The following is an 18,856-nucleotide window of genomic DNA, read 5'->3' as shown; positions in this document are numbered from 1 at the left end:
AGTAACAAGACCAAAGGCAAATACATGATACGAAAATCTGTAAAAAGTAAAATTTCGTCTGATGAACGATCTGTCCATTTTCAGATCGTTAGTACAGTGCTTTCGACAGCCGATTCTGATTTTTCGTACGACAAAAGCTGGATGCGCAGACTATAAAATTTTAATCGTACGTGAACACAACGTACAATTTTCATTTCATTAGTCAAGTTTTCGTCCGAAAAAAATCATAAGAGCAAGACTACGCATGTTTAGAAATGAAAGAATACATACAAAACTATTCAACACATTACGTCACTTCTAATGTTGAATTCTGTCGTACGAAAATTTTCGTATGGTGAGTAACCTCTTCACTTTCGATATGAGACTAGCATGCCATAAAAAATGGACGAATGGTCGTCTGAAAATCTGATTGTGTGTACAAGGCTCTACAGAAAAATGTAACAAAAATGTACAAAACTACACTTAAGACACCTGTAGACAGGATGACAAAAACAGCATAATTTTCCATCTCTACTTTGGACAGATAGCTGCAGTCATCATACCCCAGTTAAAAACTATTTTAAGTGGTGATAGATATCTCAGTCTCTAAAACAAACAGTTTTAGGCCTAGTGATGCCCTCTGAAAAGCAATCTGTGTGATTTGCTTTTTAGAGGGTGTTTGAAATGAAGTGTTAAGGTGTTATGTTGCCTCCTCACCACCTGTTTTAACCCCTAATAACTGGCAACCTCGTGCACGCAGGGCGGAAAAAGTTGCGGTACAGCCACATTCATTTGAATCAGTTACGTTCTGCGGGTGGTACTGCCTGTTAAACATAACAGACGGGAACATTTTTACAGAGCAGTAGAGCAAAGATTGCAGCCACAGCATGTGTACACCCCTGGCCACAGCCTTTGCAGCTTAATGAGGGCCGTAAAAACGTGGCTAAACCATATTTATTTAACCTCCCAACAACTGCAAGTGTAAACTAATCCTTACATTGTCCTGCTGAATGCCACCTCACACTACTAGATCCTTTTATGCTCAGATTAGCTCCAAAGTACAAGAGTTCTAAGTTATACCGTTCTGTTTTTTCATATATTTACCCATAGAAGATACAAGAGATTGTTTTTTGGTCTATATGCTGTCTTACCTGGCTACCATTAAGCCCTATCCAGGGTTCTTGTCCATATGTGAACATTTCCCACAGTGTCACACCAAACATCCAAGTATCACTGGCATGTGAGAATGTACGAGTCTTTAGGCTCTCTGGTGCACACCTATCAAATGAAGATAATGTAAAGACTGCATTAACCAAACGTATGAAACAATAAAACTAGTAATTGATCATACAGTATTTCTGACATTAGTAAGATGCCAGCTTATTCAGTTAGTAGGGTTTCCCTACACATTACACATACATTACCTATGCTGTCCTATAATTCCCATAGTAAACTTTTTGATAATTTGGGGTTCTGCCCCAAGGATGACCCCCCATTCACCATGGCCCACAAAATATGGATGATGACTAATGTAGAAGGATACCAGAGTCTGGCACCAATAACTGCACATCCTAACACAAAAAGGTGTACAGTAAGTACCCTACATACAAACATCAACCTGTAAACTTTCAAAGATGCGAACATGAGTTTGCCCAATCCTGTAAAGCTGAGCACACACACTTTGTTTTTTTTTTTTTCATTCAACCCAGCGGGCTGAAGGAAACGACAGATTGCGTTACCGACACAATGTTGGTGCAGCGATCTCCCCTGCTGTGCCTTTGTGTTCTGACGGGGGATCCCCTCGCCAGAACACACGGATCAGCGCTTACGGCCTTTGTCTGCAAGCTGTGATCTTTGCTGGACTTGTGAACAAGTGGAACTTACGAACGAGCTCCAGGAACGGAACTCGTTCATAAGTAGGGAACTTACTGTACTAAGAAATGCTGGCACGCTGTTGCATGTGGGCATTTTATGGCACCGTAGCTGTCCAGTATTTTAAAGTGAGTCAGCTTGCAATCAATGTCCTATCACCTTGATGTTAATACGTGGACTACATGGGAGGCATGGAGAGGTCTTGAAAGCTGCTTCATATGCTTGTACAAGAGGTCTGCACATCATGGTACCATAGAAGGCATGTGGCAGTCAGGAAGGGGGCAACAATTGAAATGCAAAGAACTTTCTAATATTTCTGCTGTAGATGTCATCCCTCATTTCCAGACTATAAACACAGTTACAAGGCTCTTCTGGTGGCACTTGGTGGGAGGGACTTTAACCTACAGCTATCATTCATGCCATAAGGCAGGAGAAAAATGCACACTATGTTGTTTGGCATTTTCAAAGCTGTCTACTTCAGGTGGTCAGCAGACTCACCCTCAAACAACTCTTTGGGGCTGATGTATGAAAACAGCCAAAAAAAGGTAATGAACCAAAAATCAGGTCCGTTCCTGATAGCAACCCATCAGGTTTCACTTTTCAGTCTATATAAAGGTTAAACAATAATTCTATTCAGTTGCTACATGCAACAACTTCAACCCTTCCATGTATCCTTTCTCCGGTTGTAATAATTTAGGAGTGGCAAATTCTTTTTATACATATACTGTATTTGGGTGTATAGCAAAACAATACCAATGATGCAGTGCTCATAAATATATATTAAAACAGCGATAACACTGTGAAAGAAACACTGTGACAAAACATCTGAAATCCCAATCCCAATCCGTTTGAAGGTCCTTTTTACATATGGTGAAAATTTTCAAGTGTCCATTATTCCTCCTTAAGCCTAGTACACACGATCAGAAAATCAGATGAAAAATACCGCTTTCTAAGCGATCGTACAATAATCTGATCGTTAGTACACAGCTTTTGAGAGTGCTGATCACGACAGTTCATCTGAAATTAACCAAAGAGACAAACGTGAAAATTATTCTCGTATGATTGAAAAAATACGAAAACCCCCTATCGGGGCTTTAAAGCAGCCAATGAAGTGCAATATAAGTACTTGAAAAAATTAAATTTTATTGGTACAAAAAGTATAAATAGCATATTAAAAAGGACACTGAAAATGAGTACTGACTATTAGAGTCAGGACATGAACTGGATATGGCGTACAATTGCAGCGGACAAAGCATACAATTAAAACCAATGCAAGACACAATGTGCCAAAGGGCAACCAACGTTTTCACGGGTGTTGAATCCTTAAAAGTTAGATAACAACAGACAATGCCTACAAACTAAGGGCAATATACAATACAGTGTATGTGGAACAACGAAGGTTGTATGTGTGAAGACTGACGCGTTTCAACCCTTCCCGGGTCTTCTTCAGAGGATGGTTGTCCACTGTAAAAAGGTCAACATGCATCAAACATAGCATCAAACTCAACAATACCAAACCTATACATGTATACCAAGTAATGTGGCTGCCTGGGCCGCATATTTACCTATTGCAGGATTTATGACGTTATAAGGTCAGTTCTAACATTGTAGAGTGTTTAGGGTGGTGCGATTTCTCCTCTGCTCCCTTGTCTCCCCCATGTCGGACAAGCTCCCAAGGGAGCGGGTGGTGGATCGAATGTATCTTGGGAGGGATCACGTCTACCAGCCCCCCATATAGGAGAGGGAAGGGAAGGGAGGGGCAACAGGCAATCCAAACTGCACCCGGATAGGTTCACGTTAATGCTAAAAATAAAAAATTGAAAAAATAAATGAAGAGCGAGGGGTCAGTTGGTTCATCCACATAGATTGGGAAATTCCCCAACTATGGAGTTCTATAGGATTGATGGATTATAAATCCATGGGTGTGCAGAAGGAAAAAAAAGGAAAAGAGGGGAAGTGGGAAAAAAAAAAGAATGGGGGGGGAGGGGAAGGGAGAGAAAAAAGCATGTGGAAGAGAGGGTGAAAAATGTGTGAGTGAGACAAGAATGAACTAGAGAAAAGCAAATGCCCTGCTGCCAATCAATACCCATGGAACATAGGGATGTGTGAGAAAAACGCTAGGGTAGAGGTACCGACAAGCCACCAGTGAATAAACCAAGTGAAAAAGAGGGGGGAGGGGGGAAGTCCCCACATTTCCTTTTCTTTTTCCTGACAGACACCCACTGTCCATCCTATACACACCCCCTTATCTCCTTTCATCCCCCTACACCTCCTACACTTCCCTATCACTCCTCACAGAACTGCACCCCCCCTCCAGCAGCTTTCCTCCCTTCGTTATCACCTTCCTTCCCTCCTCCCTCTCCTCCCCTCCCCCCCCCCCCCCTTTTTTCCTCAACCATTCCTCTAGCTGGTCCCCTCCCCCCCCCCCCCCCTTTTTCACTTGGTTTATTCACTGGTGGCTTGTCGGTACCTCTACCCTAGCGTTTTTCTCACACATCCCTATGTTGCATGGGTATTGATTGGCAGCAGGGCATTTGCTTTTCTCTAGTTCATTCTTGTTTCACTCACACATTTTTCACCCTCTCTTCTACATGCTTTATTCTCTCCCTCCCCCCCCCCCCTTCTTTTTTTTCCCACTTCCCCTCTTTTCCTTTTTTTCTTTCCTTTTTTTCTTTTCTCTTTTCTAGCAACGTCCTTCTGCACACCCATGGATTTATAATCCATCAATCCTATAGAACTCCATAGTTGGGGAATTTCCCAATCTATGTGGACGAACCAACTGACCCCTCGCTCTTCATTTATTTTTTTAATTTTATATTTTTAGCATTAACGTGAACCTATCCGGGTGCAGTTTGGATTGCCTGTTGCCCCTCCCTTCCCTTCCCTCTCCTATATGGGGGGCTGGTAGACGTGATCCCTCCCAAGATACATTCGATCCACCACCCGCTCCCTTGGGAGCTGGTCCGACACGGGGGAGACAAGGGAGCAGAGGAGAAATCGCACCGCCCTAAACACTCTACAATGTTAGAACTGACCTTATAACGTCATAAATCCTGCAATAGGTAATTATGCGGCCCAGGCAGCCACATTACTTGGTATACATGTATAGGATTGGTATTGTTGAGTTTGATGCTATGTTTGATGCATGTTGACCTTTTTACAGTGGACAACCATCCTCTGAAGAAGACCCGGGAAGGGTCGAAACGCGTCAGTCTTCACACATACAACCTTCTTTGTTCCACATACACCGTATTGTATATTGCCCTTAGTTTATAGGCATTGTCTGTTGTTATCTAACTTTTAAGGATTCAACACCCGTGAAAACGTTGGTTGTCCTTTGGCACATTGTGTCTTGCATTGGTTTTAATTGTATGCTTTGTCCGCTGCAATTGTACGCCATATCCAGTTCATGTCCTGACTCTAATAGTCAGTACTCATTTTCAGTGTCCTTTTTAATATGCTATTTATACTTTTTGTACCAATAAAATTGAATTTTTTCAAGTACTTATATTGCACTTCATTGGCTGCTTTAAAGCCCCGATAGGGGGTTTTCGTATTTTTTCATGCACTTTATGGGGTGTGGGGCCTACCCGTCTACACTCATGTGAGTGTCTTCTGTTGTTTATTCTCCTATGATTTTTGTGTAATCAGCTCAGTATTCCTGTGAAGACCAAGACCACGCATGCTCAGAAACAAAAGAATGCATTACAATACCATACAACACATTACATCACTTCCGAAGTTGTATTCTGTCGTATGAGAATTTTTGTAACTTTAGTAACCTCTTCATTGTCGATATAAGACTAGCATGCAAAAAAAAAAAAAAAAAAAAGACGATCATTCATCCAATATTCTCATTGTGTGTACCAGGCTTTAATCATTATAAACTTAACACACCCGACACACATGAACGCCTCTACCAACAATGGGAGTCTCACTTACACTCCCCACTCCCATTTGCCTCTCTCTTTCAAAACAGGCAAAATTGGTTTGTTTTTTTTTAGAAGTTTAGAAGTTTCCCCGTTTAGCAGGATGATTTCCAGCAATACAAGATCACAGGTGGCACATTCCTTATAATGGCACCTCTACTTAGTCTTAGCACATATATACTGTATGTAAGTTCACTGGGGGTTTATATATATGTGGTGACGGAAAGTATTCAGACCCCCTTAAATTTTTCACTCTTTGTTATATTGCAGGCATTTGCTAAAATCATTTAACTACATTTTTTCCCTCATTAATGTACACACAGCACCCCATATTGACAGAAAAACACAGAATTTATGACATTTTTGCAGATTTATTAAAAAAGAAAAACTGAAATATATGAAATAAATTAAATAAATGTATTCAGACCCTTTGCTCAGCATTTAGTAGAAGCACCCTTTTGATCTAATACAGCCATGAGTCTTTTTGGAAAAGATGCAACAAGTTTTTCACACCTGGATTTGGGGATCCTCTGCCATTCCTCCTTGCAGATCCTCTCCAGTTCTGTCAGGTTGGATGGTAAACGTTGGTGGACAGCCATTTTTAGGTCTCTCCAGAGATGCTCAATTGGGTTTAAGTCAGGGCTCTGGCTGGGCCATTCAAGAACAGTCACGGAGTTGTTGTGAAGCCACTCCTTCATTATTTTAGCTGTGTGCTTAGGGTCATTGTCTTGTTGGAAGGTAAACCTTTGGCCCAGTCTGAGGACCTGAGCACTCTGGAGAAGGTTTTCATCCAGGATATCCCTGTACTTGGCCGCATTCATCTTTCCCTCAATTGCAACGAGTCATCCTGCCCCTGCAGCTGAAAAACACCCCCACAGCATGATGCTGCCACCACCATGCTTCACTGTTGGGACTGTATTGGACAGATGATGAGTAGTGCCTGGTTTTCTCCACACATACCACTTAGAATTAAGGCCAAAAAGTTCTATCTTGGTCTCATCAGACCAGAAAATCTTAATTCTCACCATCTTGGAGTCCTTTAGGTGTTTTTTAGCAAACTCCATGCTGGCTTTCATGTGCCTTGAGGAGAGGCTTCCGTCGGGCCACTCTGCCATAAAGCCCCGACTGGTGGAGGGCTGCAGTGATGGTTGACCTTCTACAACTTTCTCCCATCACCCGACTGCATCTCTGGAGCTCAGCCACAGTGATCTTTGGGTTCTTCTTTACCTCTCTCACCAAGGCTCTTCTCCGATAGCTCAGTTTGGCCGGACAGCCAGCTCTAGGAAGGGTTCTGGTCGTCCCAAACATCTTCCATTTAAGGATTATGAAGGCCACTGTGCTCTTAGGAACCTTAAGTGCAGCAGAGATTTTTTTGTAACCTTGGCCAGATCTGTGCCTTGCCACAATTCTGTCTCTGAGCTCTTCAGGCAGTTCCTTTGACCTCATGATTCTCATTTGCGCTGACATGCACTGTGAGCTGTAAGGTTTTATATAGACAGGTGTGTGGCTTTCCTAATCAAGTCCAATCAGTATAATCAAACACAGCCGGACTTAAATGAAGGTGTAGAACCATCTCGAGGATGATCAAAAGAAATGGACAGCAACTGAGTTAAATATATGAGTATCACAGCAAAAGGTCTGAATACTTAGGACCATGTGATATTTCATTTTTTCTTTTTTAATAAATCTGCAAAAATGTCAACAATTCTGTGTTTTTCTGTCAATATGGGATGCTGTGTGTACATTAATGAGGAAAAAAATGAACTTAAATGATATCAGCAAATGGCTGCAATATAACAAAGAGGGAAAAATTTAAGGGGGTCTGAATACTTTCTGTCCCTGCTGTGTATATATATATATCATTTATAGGTAAAGTAGATCCAGGGAAAATCCGAAAGGAAGGGAGGAATATTTTTCCCTGCTGTAGCAAACTGGATCATGCTTTGCTGGGGTTTTTCGCCTTCCTCTGGATCAACTGTGGGTATAGGATTGTGTATATGGGATTGTATGATTTTATAGGTTGAACTAGATAGACTTGTGTCTTTTTTTCAACCTATGTTGGATGAAGCAGCTGATTTTTGGGGTAAAACTATTTGTGAAGTTTGTGTGGCGTGGGGATATATATTTATATTTAAGGTCACTTTATTGCCCCTAATTACAGTTTAGTTGCATATAAACAAAATTGTTGTAAAAATTATTTTGGGCTTAATTTTTTTTACAGATTTTTGCTAAATGCTTACCAAGCAAAGGGCACCTTGCGATGTTCCTGCATGACATAGTGATCATCATTTTTTGGCAATGCTCTCATAAGTCCAAAGTCCCCAATCTTAACCAGGTCATTAGAGGAGAGTAAGATGTTCCTGGCTGCAAGGTCTCGGTGGATGAAACGCTTCGATTCTAGATAGGCCATGCCATTAGCAATCTGGATAGCATAATGACATAGAGTGGAGATGAGGAAATGACCCAGGTTCTTACGCAAGCGGTCCAGCAGAGATCCCAGTGGAGCAAGCTCTGTCACCTGTATGAGATAAGCAATAATTTCATAGGTGCTACAGTAAACTGTAGGTTTTCAGGTTCTTCTATAACTAGGAGACCGAGCTGTGAAAATTTTTACAAATATCAATGTTTGCACCAAAATCTTTTTTACGGTTTCCTTAACAATTATCTCTTGTTTAGCCTTGACCAGTCACATACAGATCTGTATAAATAAATACAGTATTTCCCACTATGCATTCCTTATCACCCCTTACAGTTGATAACTTAAAACCAAACAGGTCCTAAAAACTTTGAACTATGAAACTATACCAATACCAGTTGAATCTTAACTTCAGGCAAAGATTTTTTTTATTTTGGATAGAATAGGGAAGGATAAGATCTGGTTCTTGGTCAGATTATATGGCTCTATGTGTCTCCCATCAAAGAGATTTCCCTTCATTTATCAGAGATGTGACATAAAAAAGTACAAATCTCCAAAAAGAAAGGGAAAATCCACTTTTGACAGCTGTCACTGGAACATGTGTTCCCACTGAAGGATTTCCCCTATATTCCTGTCACATTGACAACTGTAAAATATTGTCTTTTTTATAAAATTTAGACATTTCTTTTAATGTTCTCCATTAAATAATGAAAACGAATCCTGCCAAGGACATTAACTGAGGTTCTAAGCCTTTCCCACTCTATCCAAAGTTATAAAAGATGTTTTATCTGGAGGTCAGGTGGGGGAGTCTTTTGTATTTTTTTGGCTTTTATGCCTAATAATTAGAAACTGTTCTGCTAAGGATGCATACTGCAACCTGTGTTCAGAAATGTGCAGGTCAGGCTAGGCCTTTTAGAAGTACCTAGTTTGATAAGAAAACTGGTCTGGTTGCACAAAAGCAAGTCTGTCAACACTTAAAGCAGGAAATAGCCTCTGATGTCAACTAGATAACTGGTTCATATAGGGATGGGAGTGGCAGTACAAAACAGGGAGTGGAAATTAAAATGGAGAGTTGTGTAAGAGATAGCATCCAGGCAAGAAGATGTTTATATGTGCAGATGTTGTGTTGCTTAAGAGTAGGTTGACATGAAACAGTAACTTATGACACTTTCAATTCTATGTATGAATGCTGCAACATTCTCAAGTGTGTATATATATTTATAATGTATTTCACAGCTCAGAAGATAACTAAATATCTTCTTAAAGTAGAACTAAAGGCTAAACTTTTTTTTTTGTTTTGGCTAGAGTGGCGAGGTATTAGAACACTTGTTATGCCGTGTACACACGAGCGGAATGTCCGACAGAAAAAGTCTGACGTATATTCCGATCGTGTGTATGCCCCATCTGACTTTGTACGTCAAAAATTCTGATGAACCTAGAAAGAGAACATGTTCTAAATTTTTCAGACGGAACCAATTCCTATCGGGAAAACTACTCGTCTGTATGCTGTTCCGACGTACCAAAAACGACGCATGCTCTGAAGCAAGTACGAGACGTAAGCTATTGGCTACTGGCTATTGAACTTCCTTTTTCTAGTCCCGTCCTATGTGTTGTACGTCACCATGTTCTGGACGGTCGGAATTTGGTGTGACTGTGTGTAGGCAAGACAGCTTGAGCAGAATTCGGTCGGAAAAACCTTCAGAGTTTATTCCGACGGGAAAACCGGTCGTGTGCACAGAGCATAAGGTTTTATTGCTGTCTGTGCCCTCGTTAGTGAGATTCACCCTCTCCGTTTGTCCTGTTTACCATTATCATTGAAAGTAAAAGAAAACCCCAAATTTTGGGTTGTTCCCAGAAAAGTAATAGAGGTGAAATCTTCCAATGGGGACACTAGTTCTGGTGACCTGGGGATCCCCATGGAATCCCTTTTAATTTGCAGGGATTTCCTCTCACTTCCTGTTTGGCTAGGGGACAAGAAGTGAAGATAAATCTCCGCAATGGGACATCTAAAACTAAAAAAAAGTTTTGCCTATAGTTTAACTTTAACTAAAACCTGAAGATTATTTAGCAAACTATTGACAGTTTTCAGTAGTAATATAATAATTACCTATACAGTTACAAACAATTGTACAAATGTTTTGTGCATGGTATAAAACCAAAAGAACATACTATTATGCTGGCCATACACCATACGAAAAATGGGCCGAAATTCAGTCATTTAGACCGTTCGCACGTTTTTCGGCCAGTTAATGGGCACAAAATCAATAATCATTCAGACGTTTTTGAGCTGCATAAAACGAAGGACAAGTTTGGAAATTTTCTGTCGAACGAACGATAAATTGAAAGGTTAATGTGTTTCCCGTCCGAACTGTCTGCACTAGGTATATGTAAAAAAACGAACAAAATATTTATTTATTTATGTCCACTGAACGATTTATCGGTCATTACATGATGGCACCATTGTTTGCGCTCACGGCCAAACGTTCTTTTTTCGAAAATGGGTTTGGACGATTTTTCGTATAGTGTATGGCCAGCATAAGTCTAAACACAAAGCCATCTACAACTTAGCCCTCAGCTACATCACTAGCCTTGTCCCAAAATACCAACCTACTCGTTCTGTTCGTTCCTCTCAAGTCCTCCTGCTCTCTAGCTCTTTCGTCACCTCCAGGACTTTTCCAGAGCCTCTCCAATCCTATGGAACTCCTTACCCCAATCTGTCCAATGATCTCCTACTCTATTAGCTTTGAGATGATCCCTGAAAACCCTACTCTTCATAGAAGTCTATCCTACCCACACCTAACAACTGTATTTTCATTTTCTCCATCAACTCATCCCCCACAGCTATTACCTTTTGTTTCATTTTACCCTCCCTTCTAGATTGTAAGCTCTAACAAGCAGGGACCTCTGTGATTCCTCCTGTATTGAATTGTATTGTAACTGTACTGTTTGCCCACACATTGTAAAGCGATGTGCAAACTGTTGGCGCTAAATAAATCCTATATAATAATAATAAACAAGCATAGGTCTATATCACATTATAATAATGCTTTACTCCATCATACCATTTTCATAGGATGTGTAAGGACCACTCCATATAGTCTAATGAGATTGACGTGGTCCAGGGAGTGCATTGCATTGACTTCTCTGATAAAATCATCTAGGGCATCTGGCTGTGTAAGAACATCCGTCTTCAAGCACTTAACTGCAACATTAAACTTGGTAGAAAGACACAGAAAATGTCATTAGCGCAATGTTTCGAGTGCAGATTTTCAGAACAATATCAAATACCACTTACACAAAACCATCTAATGTAAAAGAAAGAAAAAGTTTATGAAAATTGTCAAGTCTATCCAAAATGTACAAGTTAAAGTAGAAAAACTTTTCAGAAATGACATACAGACACTGAAGTGCTTGCCATCAAATATTTGTAACGTATTTGTAATGGATAGGTATTCATAACAACAATTTTTGAAGTACACCTGTCATTTGAGAAATATGAGACTGTCAATGTTAGTCTGTTTCTGCAAATGCTAGTTTCCTGGCTGCATTTAGCCTGTATTACTTTTTCTGAACTGCTAAGTACTGCAGCAAGGATTCATCTACTCTGTGCTGGCAGCATGTAGGACAGCTGGGCCAATACTCTTATACGCAAAGCAGATGCTGGGTTCCAGTGATCCATACTCCTCCTCCTGAACGCTGCTCCAATCAGCAGTGATGTTCAGGTATCAAGAGCACTGGAGGGGGCATGTTAGTCCACTGGAGAGTTAGACCGGTGCATTGTGTGTGGGAGGCTAACTACATTACATGGATAATTAATGGGGAACTGCAGTCTGCTCACATAATTTGTAATAAAATCCTTTGCCATTCTGAAGCTTCCCTCCAACCACTTTGCATATTTTATATATACTGTGATTCTGTACTTGACAAATATGCTGCAGAAATCTCCCTCTACTAAGTCTGGCAGCATCCATTTTAACTGTGGGCAGCTGAAGCTGCTGCCTGTTCACTTCCTGGATTTACACAGACACACAGAGGCACACCTCCAGCTCTGCAGCCCTGCAGCTTTCATTGGCCCTCTTATGACTCACCCCCCTCCCTTCCTGGCAAACTCTCACAAGAGTGAGGGAGAGAGAGCTGTGCATGATGTCATAAGCCTTGGCTAATGACCAGACAAGAAACAGGAAGTGGGCTGTATGAGGTGTTTACTGCCAGAAAAAAAATGTTTCACAAGGGCAGAGGATTTAATAGATGGAAAGTTGAAAAAATGACTGTAGGTCCGTTTTAAAGTGAGAGTAAACTCCCATGAATGTTTTTTACCTATAGGTACAATAAATATCGCCTAAACATGCACAGTTTAGGAGATATTTACTTGTGAAGTCAGCAGTAATGTCACCGGTGTATGCACTCTGAAGGAACAGCATACTGTGCCGTTCCTTCAAAGCCCGAGCCCTGTGCCGTGAATAGCGGCTGTTGCACGCGTGACGTCATCGCGGCTAATCCAATCAAAGGACCAGAGCCTGCCAACCCGGAAAGAAGACCGGGTGAAGATGGAAGCCCTGGCAGCAGTGACAGGGGGCCGCTGGAGGGCTTAGTTTTAAGGTAAGTTTCACATAATGTACTAGTATGCGATGCATACAAGCACATTAATGCAGGATTTAAAAAAATCAGCAGTTTACTACCACTTTAAAGAGGATTTAATAAGATTTTAAAAAAAAAATCAGCAATCTATTTTTTATATACCAGTATACCACATAGTAAGGCCGACCATAAACGACTGGGATTCGAATCATGTATGGGCAGGCTGAATGTACCCAAGTTTATCAATCAACTTGGATATAACCAGCCTGCCAGATCTTACATGCGATTATTGGTAGTGGCTGGTATAGCCGCTACTGATAATTACTGTCTTCTCTCAGCGGTGGCAGATTTCCCAATGCCTCTCCTGGGAAAATACAATGGATCGGCGGGAGGGATTCCCCCATCAACACTGACCCGTGGTTACAGGGAAGAAATTCGTTCTGGGTATGGCCGGCCTAAGACTACATTTGGTAGCCTCCCTGGCGGTTTTCCCGAGTGTGGCTCGGGGTTAAAATTCAGGACCATTAGCAGTAACCCCAAGCCACACTTGGGATTACATCGCAGGATCCTGGTGCCTCCTTACTTACCTTGTCCCCGGGATCCTGCGATGTCACCCGCAGTGTCCGTGGGCTCCGTCCTCCTCCGAAGCCTCTCCGTGCCAGGCTCCGTTCCCTGCGAGCGGCGCGACGCACGGGGGCGGAGCCTGGCGGCAAATTCAAAAAAAGTGTAAAAACATAACACATACAGTACTGTAATCTTACAGATTACAGTACTGTATGAAATGATTTCACATCCCCTTTGTCCCCAGTGCTTTGGCCCATGCCCTGCATGCAGTTTTATATTGCATATACTGTTCTTTCTCCCTGGAAACTGGAGATTGTCCATAGCAACCAAAAAGTGTCCCTTTACGTCAAAAATGGCTTTAGATCAGCTAGAAAACAGCGATAATAAATTAGAACACTTGCAGAATTGAGCGATAGTGAATCGTGTGGAAATTAATTTTATTACTATTTATTTTTATTTTTTTATTATATTATAATTTATGTTTTTGTGTTTCAAACTTTATCATACCCGGGATATCTACTAGACTCTTGTTTGGACAGATTTAAGTGTGTTATTGTTAAGAATTACAGACCTACAATATAAAACGCCAAATTTCCATGCAAAATAATTGTACCGCTTTCAGCACCTAAAATCCGAAATAATCATACCGCCAGGGAGGTTAAAAATGTTTCTGACTACAAATTTTGAAATAAAAAATAAGCTTCTGCAGTAGGTATACTGCGTTTCTCTAAATGGAAATGTATCATAGCTCTTTGAACAAAGTTGTAAACTTACCATTTTACCACTAGGGGTGTTCCACTCTCCTCTTCTAACAACACCAAAAGACCCATCTCCGAGCTTCTCAAAGAGAGAAATGTCCTTTTCACTAATAAGACAGGTCAGGGCCTGCTGACCTTCAGAAGGTGGAGGGCTGGGAGGTTTTCTAAATGTATTTTGAGGCAGAGGAGAAAATTCTGAGTCTGGTCTCTTCCCACTGAATACCTGTTGCAAGAAAAACAATTACATTTATCTACTAGCTAAATATGTTACACATCCTATTCCAGAACAGTGTCAAAAAGGTAGATGGAAAGAACATCAAAGCATACAATAATAAGCAAATTACAGGACTACAACAGCAAACTCCAGCTAACACGTTTTAAGTTGTTGCAGAAAAAGTTTATTTTTCCTTTTTGGATAAAGGTTTTACATAAATAAATAAAAGCTGATCATTGTAAGAACCCCTTTCAGTGGTAAATGATTTATCCACCTCTCTAACTGCTACCTCTGCAGGAAAGCTGTTGAAAAAACAACATACCTGCTGGCAGGATCACCAGGTTAAAATAAAAGAGAAAACGAATGCAGCCATCATATCTAAGAATTGGTGCGTTGCAGTATAAGAAAGGTTTGCTATTGGGTTTAATAACTCTTACTGTTTCTGAGTGTAAAGTTATTCTTTTAGGGGCTAAAAACATTCATGCATCATACATTTTAGGAGGAGAACAGCTAGGAGAGTCAGTAGTTAAGAAGAATTTGGATGCTCTGGTAGATCATAGACTTAATAATAGAATGCCATGCAAGCTGCAGTTTCTAAAGCAGCAAAATAGTTTCTTGTATTAAAAGAGGTAAAGACTCCAGAGAGAGATATCATTTTGCCCTTGTACAAATCATTAGGAAGACCTCATCGGCAATATGCAGTTCAGTTTTGTGAACCAGTTCTCAAAATGGGCAACCAAAATGATAAGTGGCATGGAGGAGCTCAGCTATGAGGAAAGATTGGCTTAAATGTATTTATTATTCTCTCTTAATAACAGGCGATTAAGGGGGGATAGGATTACCATGTATAAATACATAGGGTGCTCTCTATAGTGAATTTGGTGTACAGTTATTCACTTTCAGGTCATTACAGAAGACACTCCTTACATATGCAGAAAAAGAGATTTAACCTCCACATAAAGAAAGGCTTCTTCACAGTAAGAGCTGTGAAAATGTGGAATAGACTCCCTCAAGAACTAGTTGTGGCCAGCTCAGTAGATTGCTTTTGAAAAAGGCCTGGATTATTTCCTAAATATACAAATAAATATCAGGATATGAACATTATAGGTTATAACACCAGGAATTGGTGATCCAGGGAATATCCAATTGCCTTCTGGGGAAGTGGGAAGTACGGTAATTAATTTACTCCTACTGGAACAAATTGGGCCATGGTTTATGCCTTCCTCTGGATCACCTGTGGGTATAGGGTGGGCCTAAGCTCGGTTCACATTGGTGCGATGCGGGAAGCCCTGCAAATCCTGCGGGTTCCCACATCGCACCCGACACGCAGGCAGTTCACACTACCATATGTGAACCCCTGGGAGTATCAATAGAAAGTTAATGACACCCCCAGATCGGTTCGCATATCGCAGTGCGAACTGTCAATTCGGACATGAATTGGATCGCATGGGGGTTCACACCCATGCGATCCGATTCTGGTGCGGACCAAAAATAGGGTTCTACACGACTTTAGTCCGAATGCAATGTGTATAGCTCAATTCGCATCGCACAGACATTGCATGCGATTTGCACAGCAGTGCGGTACGAATCACATGCAATGTCGCATAGCGCACTAATGCTTGTTAAGGTGTTTGCATGATTCAGAATGTATATTGTGCTTCTTGATTAAATAAACACCAACTAATACTGCAAGATACCACTGAGAACTTTTGTTTAGGAATATATATATTATGTGCAGTAAACTATAACAACCAATGGCATGTAATCAGAAAAAAAAAATGAATTCTGATTGGTCACTTAAGGTTTTATCAATTTTTTTCACAGTACTTTGCCTTGCTGTATAAATATGATCTTTTTTTAAATAGTCTACTGACAATACACTGAAATCCTATTGGTTGCTATAGTTTAGCACTCTTTGTACATAATCAATTTGTAGGCCTGTTTGTTTCTCAGCAATATGGTACATCCTTGCTGTTTGAAATGTCATAAGATCCACTTTAATCCACAGATAAGAAAATAAAAAGTCAGATGTCAGGATGGGGCCGCAGGTTACATAGCACTGGTATCATGAAGGGGTCCCCTTGAGAGATGTGTATTTCAGGCATACAGAAATTCAATGCTGATAGCATGATTTATTTCCTGGAAAAGTGCAGCAAATCTCTCAACCGGGATTAGCAGCTTCCGCTGCCAGATAGGCCTGCAGCTGGGTCAATCCATCCTCCCCTAAGTGAAGGACCCCTAGAAAGGAAATCCCGGGACAACTGCTGACACTTGTACAGTGCGAGTGTCACCAGTCACGGTCCAGCAAGAAGAGTGGATAGACATGTGATACTGAGTGGGTGGGTTCTATTTTCAGAGTAAAGCCAGACCCAAATATTCTAACACCGCAGACGGAGGACAGTGGATTGAAGCAAAGTTTCAAAGACAGCAATATTAACCTTTTTTATTCTACACTCTGTTATGAATGAGTACATCAAGCCTTACTAAACAATGGGGTTTATTTACTAAAACTGAAGAGTGCTAAATCTGGTGCAACTCTGCACAGAAACCAATCAGCTTCAGGCTTTTATTGTCAAAGCTTAACTGAACAAGCTGAAGTTAGAAGGCTACCATGCACAGCTACACCAGATTTGGAGTGCTCCAGTTTTAGTAAATCTACCCAACAATGTAGGTCTGTGTGATGTGCTGAAAAGAACAAATTGCTAAAAGATAACATATTACCCATTGCAAACCTCACTGGGAACCATGATGTAGGTAGTGACAATAAGATGTGACCATACATTTGCCATCAGAAAAAGAATAATTCACATATGTGTTGATGCTTATTAAAGTGGAACTGCAGTTTGCTCACACAATTCATAATAAAAACATCTTTGCCATTCTGAAGCTTCCCTACAACCACTTTGTATATATTATTTTATATATACTGTGATTCTGTACTTGCCAAATATGCTGCAGAAATCTCCTTCCACTAAGTCTGGCTGCAGCTATTTTAACTGTGGGCAGCTGAAGGTGCTGCCTGTCCACTTCCTGGATTTACACAGACACACTGAGGCACACCTCCAGCTCTGCAGCTTTCTTTGGCCCTCTTATGACTCATCCCTCCCTTCCTGGCAAACTCTCAGGAGAGTGAGACAGAGAGCTGTGCATGATGTCGTAAGCCTAGGCTAATGACTAGACAAGAAAGAGGAAGTGGGCTGTATAAGGTATTTACTGGCAGCAAAAAAATGTTTTACTATCCAAAGTTAAAACAACAAGGGCACAAGATTTAATAAATGGAAAGTTGAAAAAAATGATTGAAGGTCCGCTTTAATAGAATACCCAAACTGTGTACTGTATAGTGAACAGCTATACAGTAACTGTAAATACCTGGGGCCCAAACTGTAGCCCAGGTCCACATGAGGCCTTTTTCTACTTGCTGAGTGGCCCTTTGCAGACTCCAAGCTGGAATGACAGATTTCTAGCAGTCTCATATAATCTGTAACCCATTCACTATCTTTTGCAGCAGGTTTCCAGTCTCGAATATAGTCTCTGCCCATCTTCTCTAGCATGTCTGCAGTTTCTGACAGTTTTGTGTAGTATTACATTTAGTGAATGTTATGTGTGGCCCTTTGGAGCTTTTATGATCTGCAGTTGGGGTCCCCTGTGCATTTTATCTTGATAACCACTGTTATAAATTGTATGTCATACAAATAAAATGATTGTTATGTTTACTTGTAAACAATAGGAACGTACACAGATCCTAAAAAGTATATACTTGTGCCACAAAAGGCTGCCACTACAGAACACATCTTCTAAAAATGCTTACTACCTGTCTGTTATCCTGATCCATAAGCTCAATACTTAGGCCTCTTTCACACAAGGGATCCGTATGTCCGTTTTTCATCCTTCCATTTTCGGATGAAAAACGGACATACATTCATCCCTATGGAGCGTCGGATGTCAGCGGTGACATGTCCGCTGACATCCGACCCCGCTCCGATCCGAAAAGTGTAACGGAGGAAAAACCTACTTTTCCATCCGTTTTCGGATCGGATCGGGTGACGACGGACACTACGGTCCGTCATCATCCGATCCCCCCATAGGGGAGAGCGGCGCTCTGACAGGTCCGTAGCTGCACAGCGTGCAGCGATGGACCTGTCATCTTCCTGCTCAGCGGGGATCGGCGGAGCGATCCCCGCTGAGCAAGCGGGTGTTCACGGGGCGGATCATCACTGATCCGCCCCGTGAGAAAGAGGCTTCGTGTACACTGCTGCTGATAAACGGACGTTTAGGAGACGTTGGGTTTTTTTTTTCAGCTGCCCCTGAACTCTCCTCTGTTATCTTATGAGTACATGTACATAGGGTTGTTTATAGTAATTTCTAGGCAGTTGGGTTTAGAAGCATTTTTTGGAAAGCAAAAAAATGCATTCAGATCGGATGTTCAGAGACATTTTTAAACCCGAACGCCTGTAACAGCTTGTAAATGCGGTAACTCGCGTTTAGCTGCATTTCGTTTACAGGCATTTTTAATTTTTGACTATTTGAAAAAAAAAGCAAAAAAAAA

The 18,856-nt window shown here is 41.1% G+C and overlaps 1 protein-coding gene across 9 annotated transcripts in view; it reads right to left on the bottom strand.

Moving 5' to 3' along the window:
• TNK2 (tyrosine kinase non receptor 2) overlaps window positions 1–18,856 on the bottom strand; it is a 325,816-nt gene that overhangs the window by 59,009 nt on the left and 247,951 nt on the right. For all 9 annotated transcript variants that reach the window (XM_073626447.1, XM_073626446.1, XM_073626448.1 and 6 more), the window contains 4 exons: window positions 14,113–14,319; window positions 11,259–11,411; window positions 8,021–8,298; window positions 1,131–1,257 (listed from right to left, as the gene is read on the bottom strand). In XM_073626447.1, coding sequence (XP_073482548.1) covers window positions 1,131–1,257; window positions 8,021–8,298; window positions 11,259–11,411; window positions 14,113–14,319 — 765 coding nt within the window. The remainder of the gene's footprint in view (window positions 1–1,130; window positions 1,258–8,020; window positions 8,299–11,258; window positions 11,412–14,112; window positions 14,320–18,856) is intronic.

Source organism: Aquarana catesbeiana, linkage group LG04, assembly GCF_042186555.1.
Source record: "Aquarana catesbeiana isolate 2022-GZ linkage group LG04, ASM4218655v1, whole genome shotgun sequence".
NCBI lineage: Eukaryota > Metazoa > Chordata > Amphibia > Anura > Ranidae > Aquarana > Aquarana catesbeiana.
The sequence above is the reverse complement of the archived record's forward strand: the minus strand, read 5'-3'. Positions and strand labels throughout refer to the sequence as shown.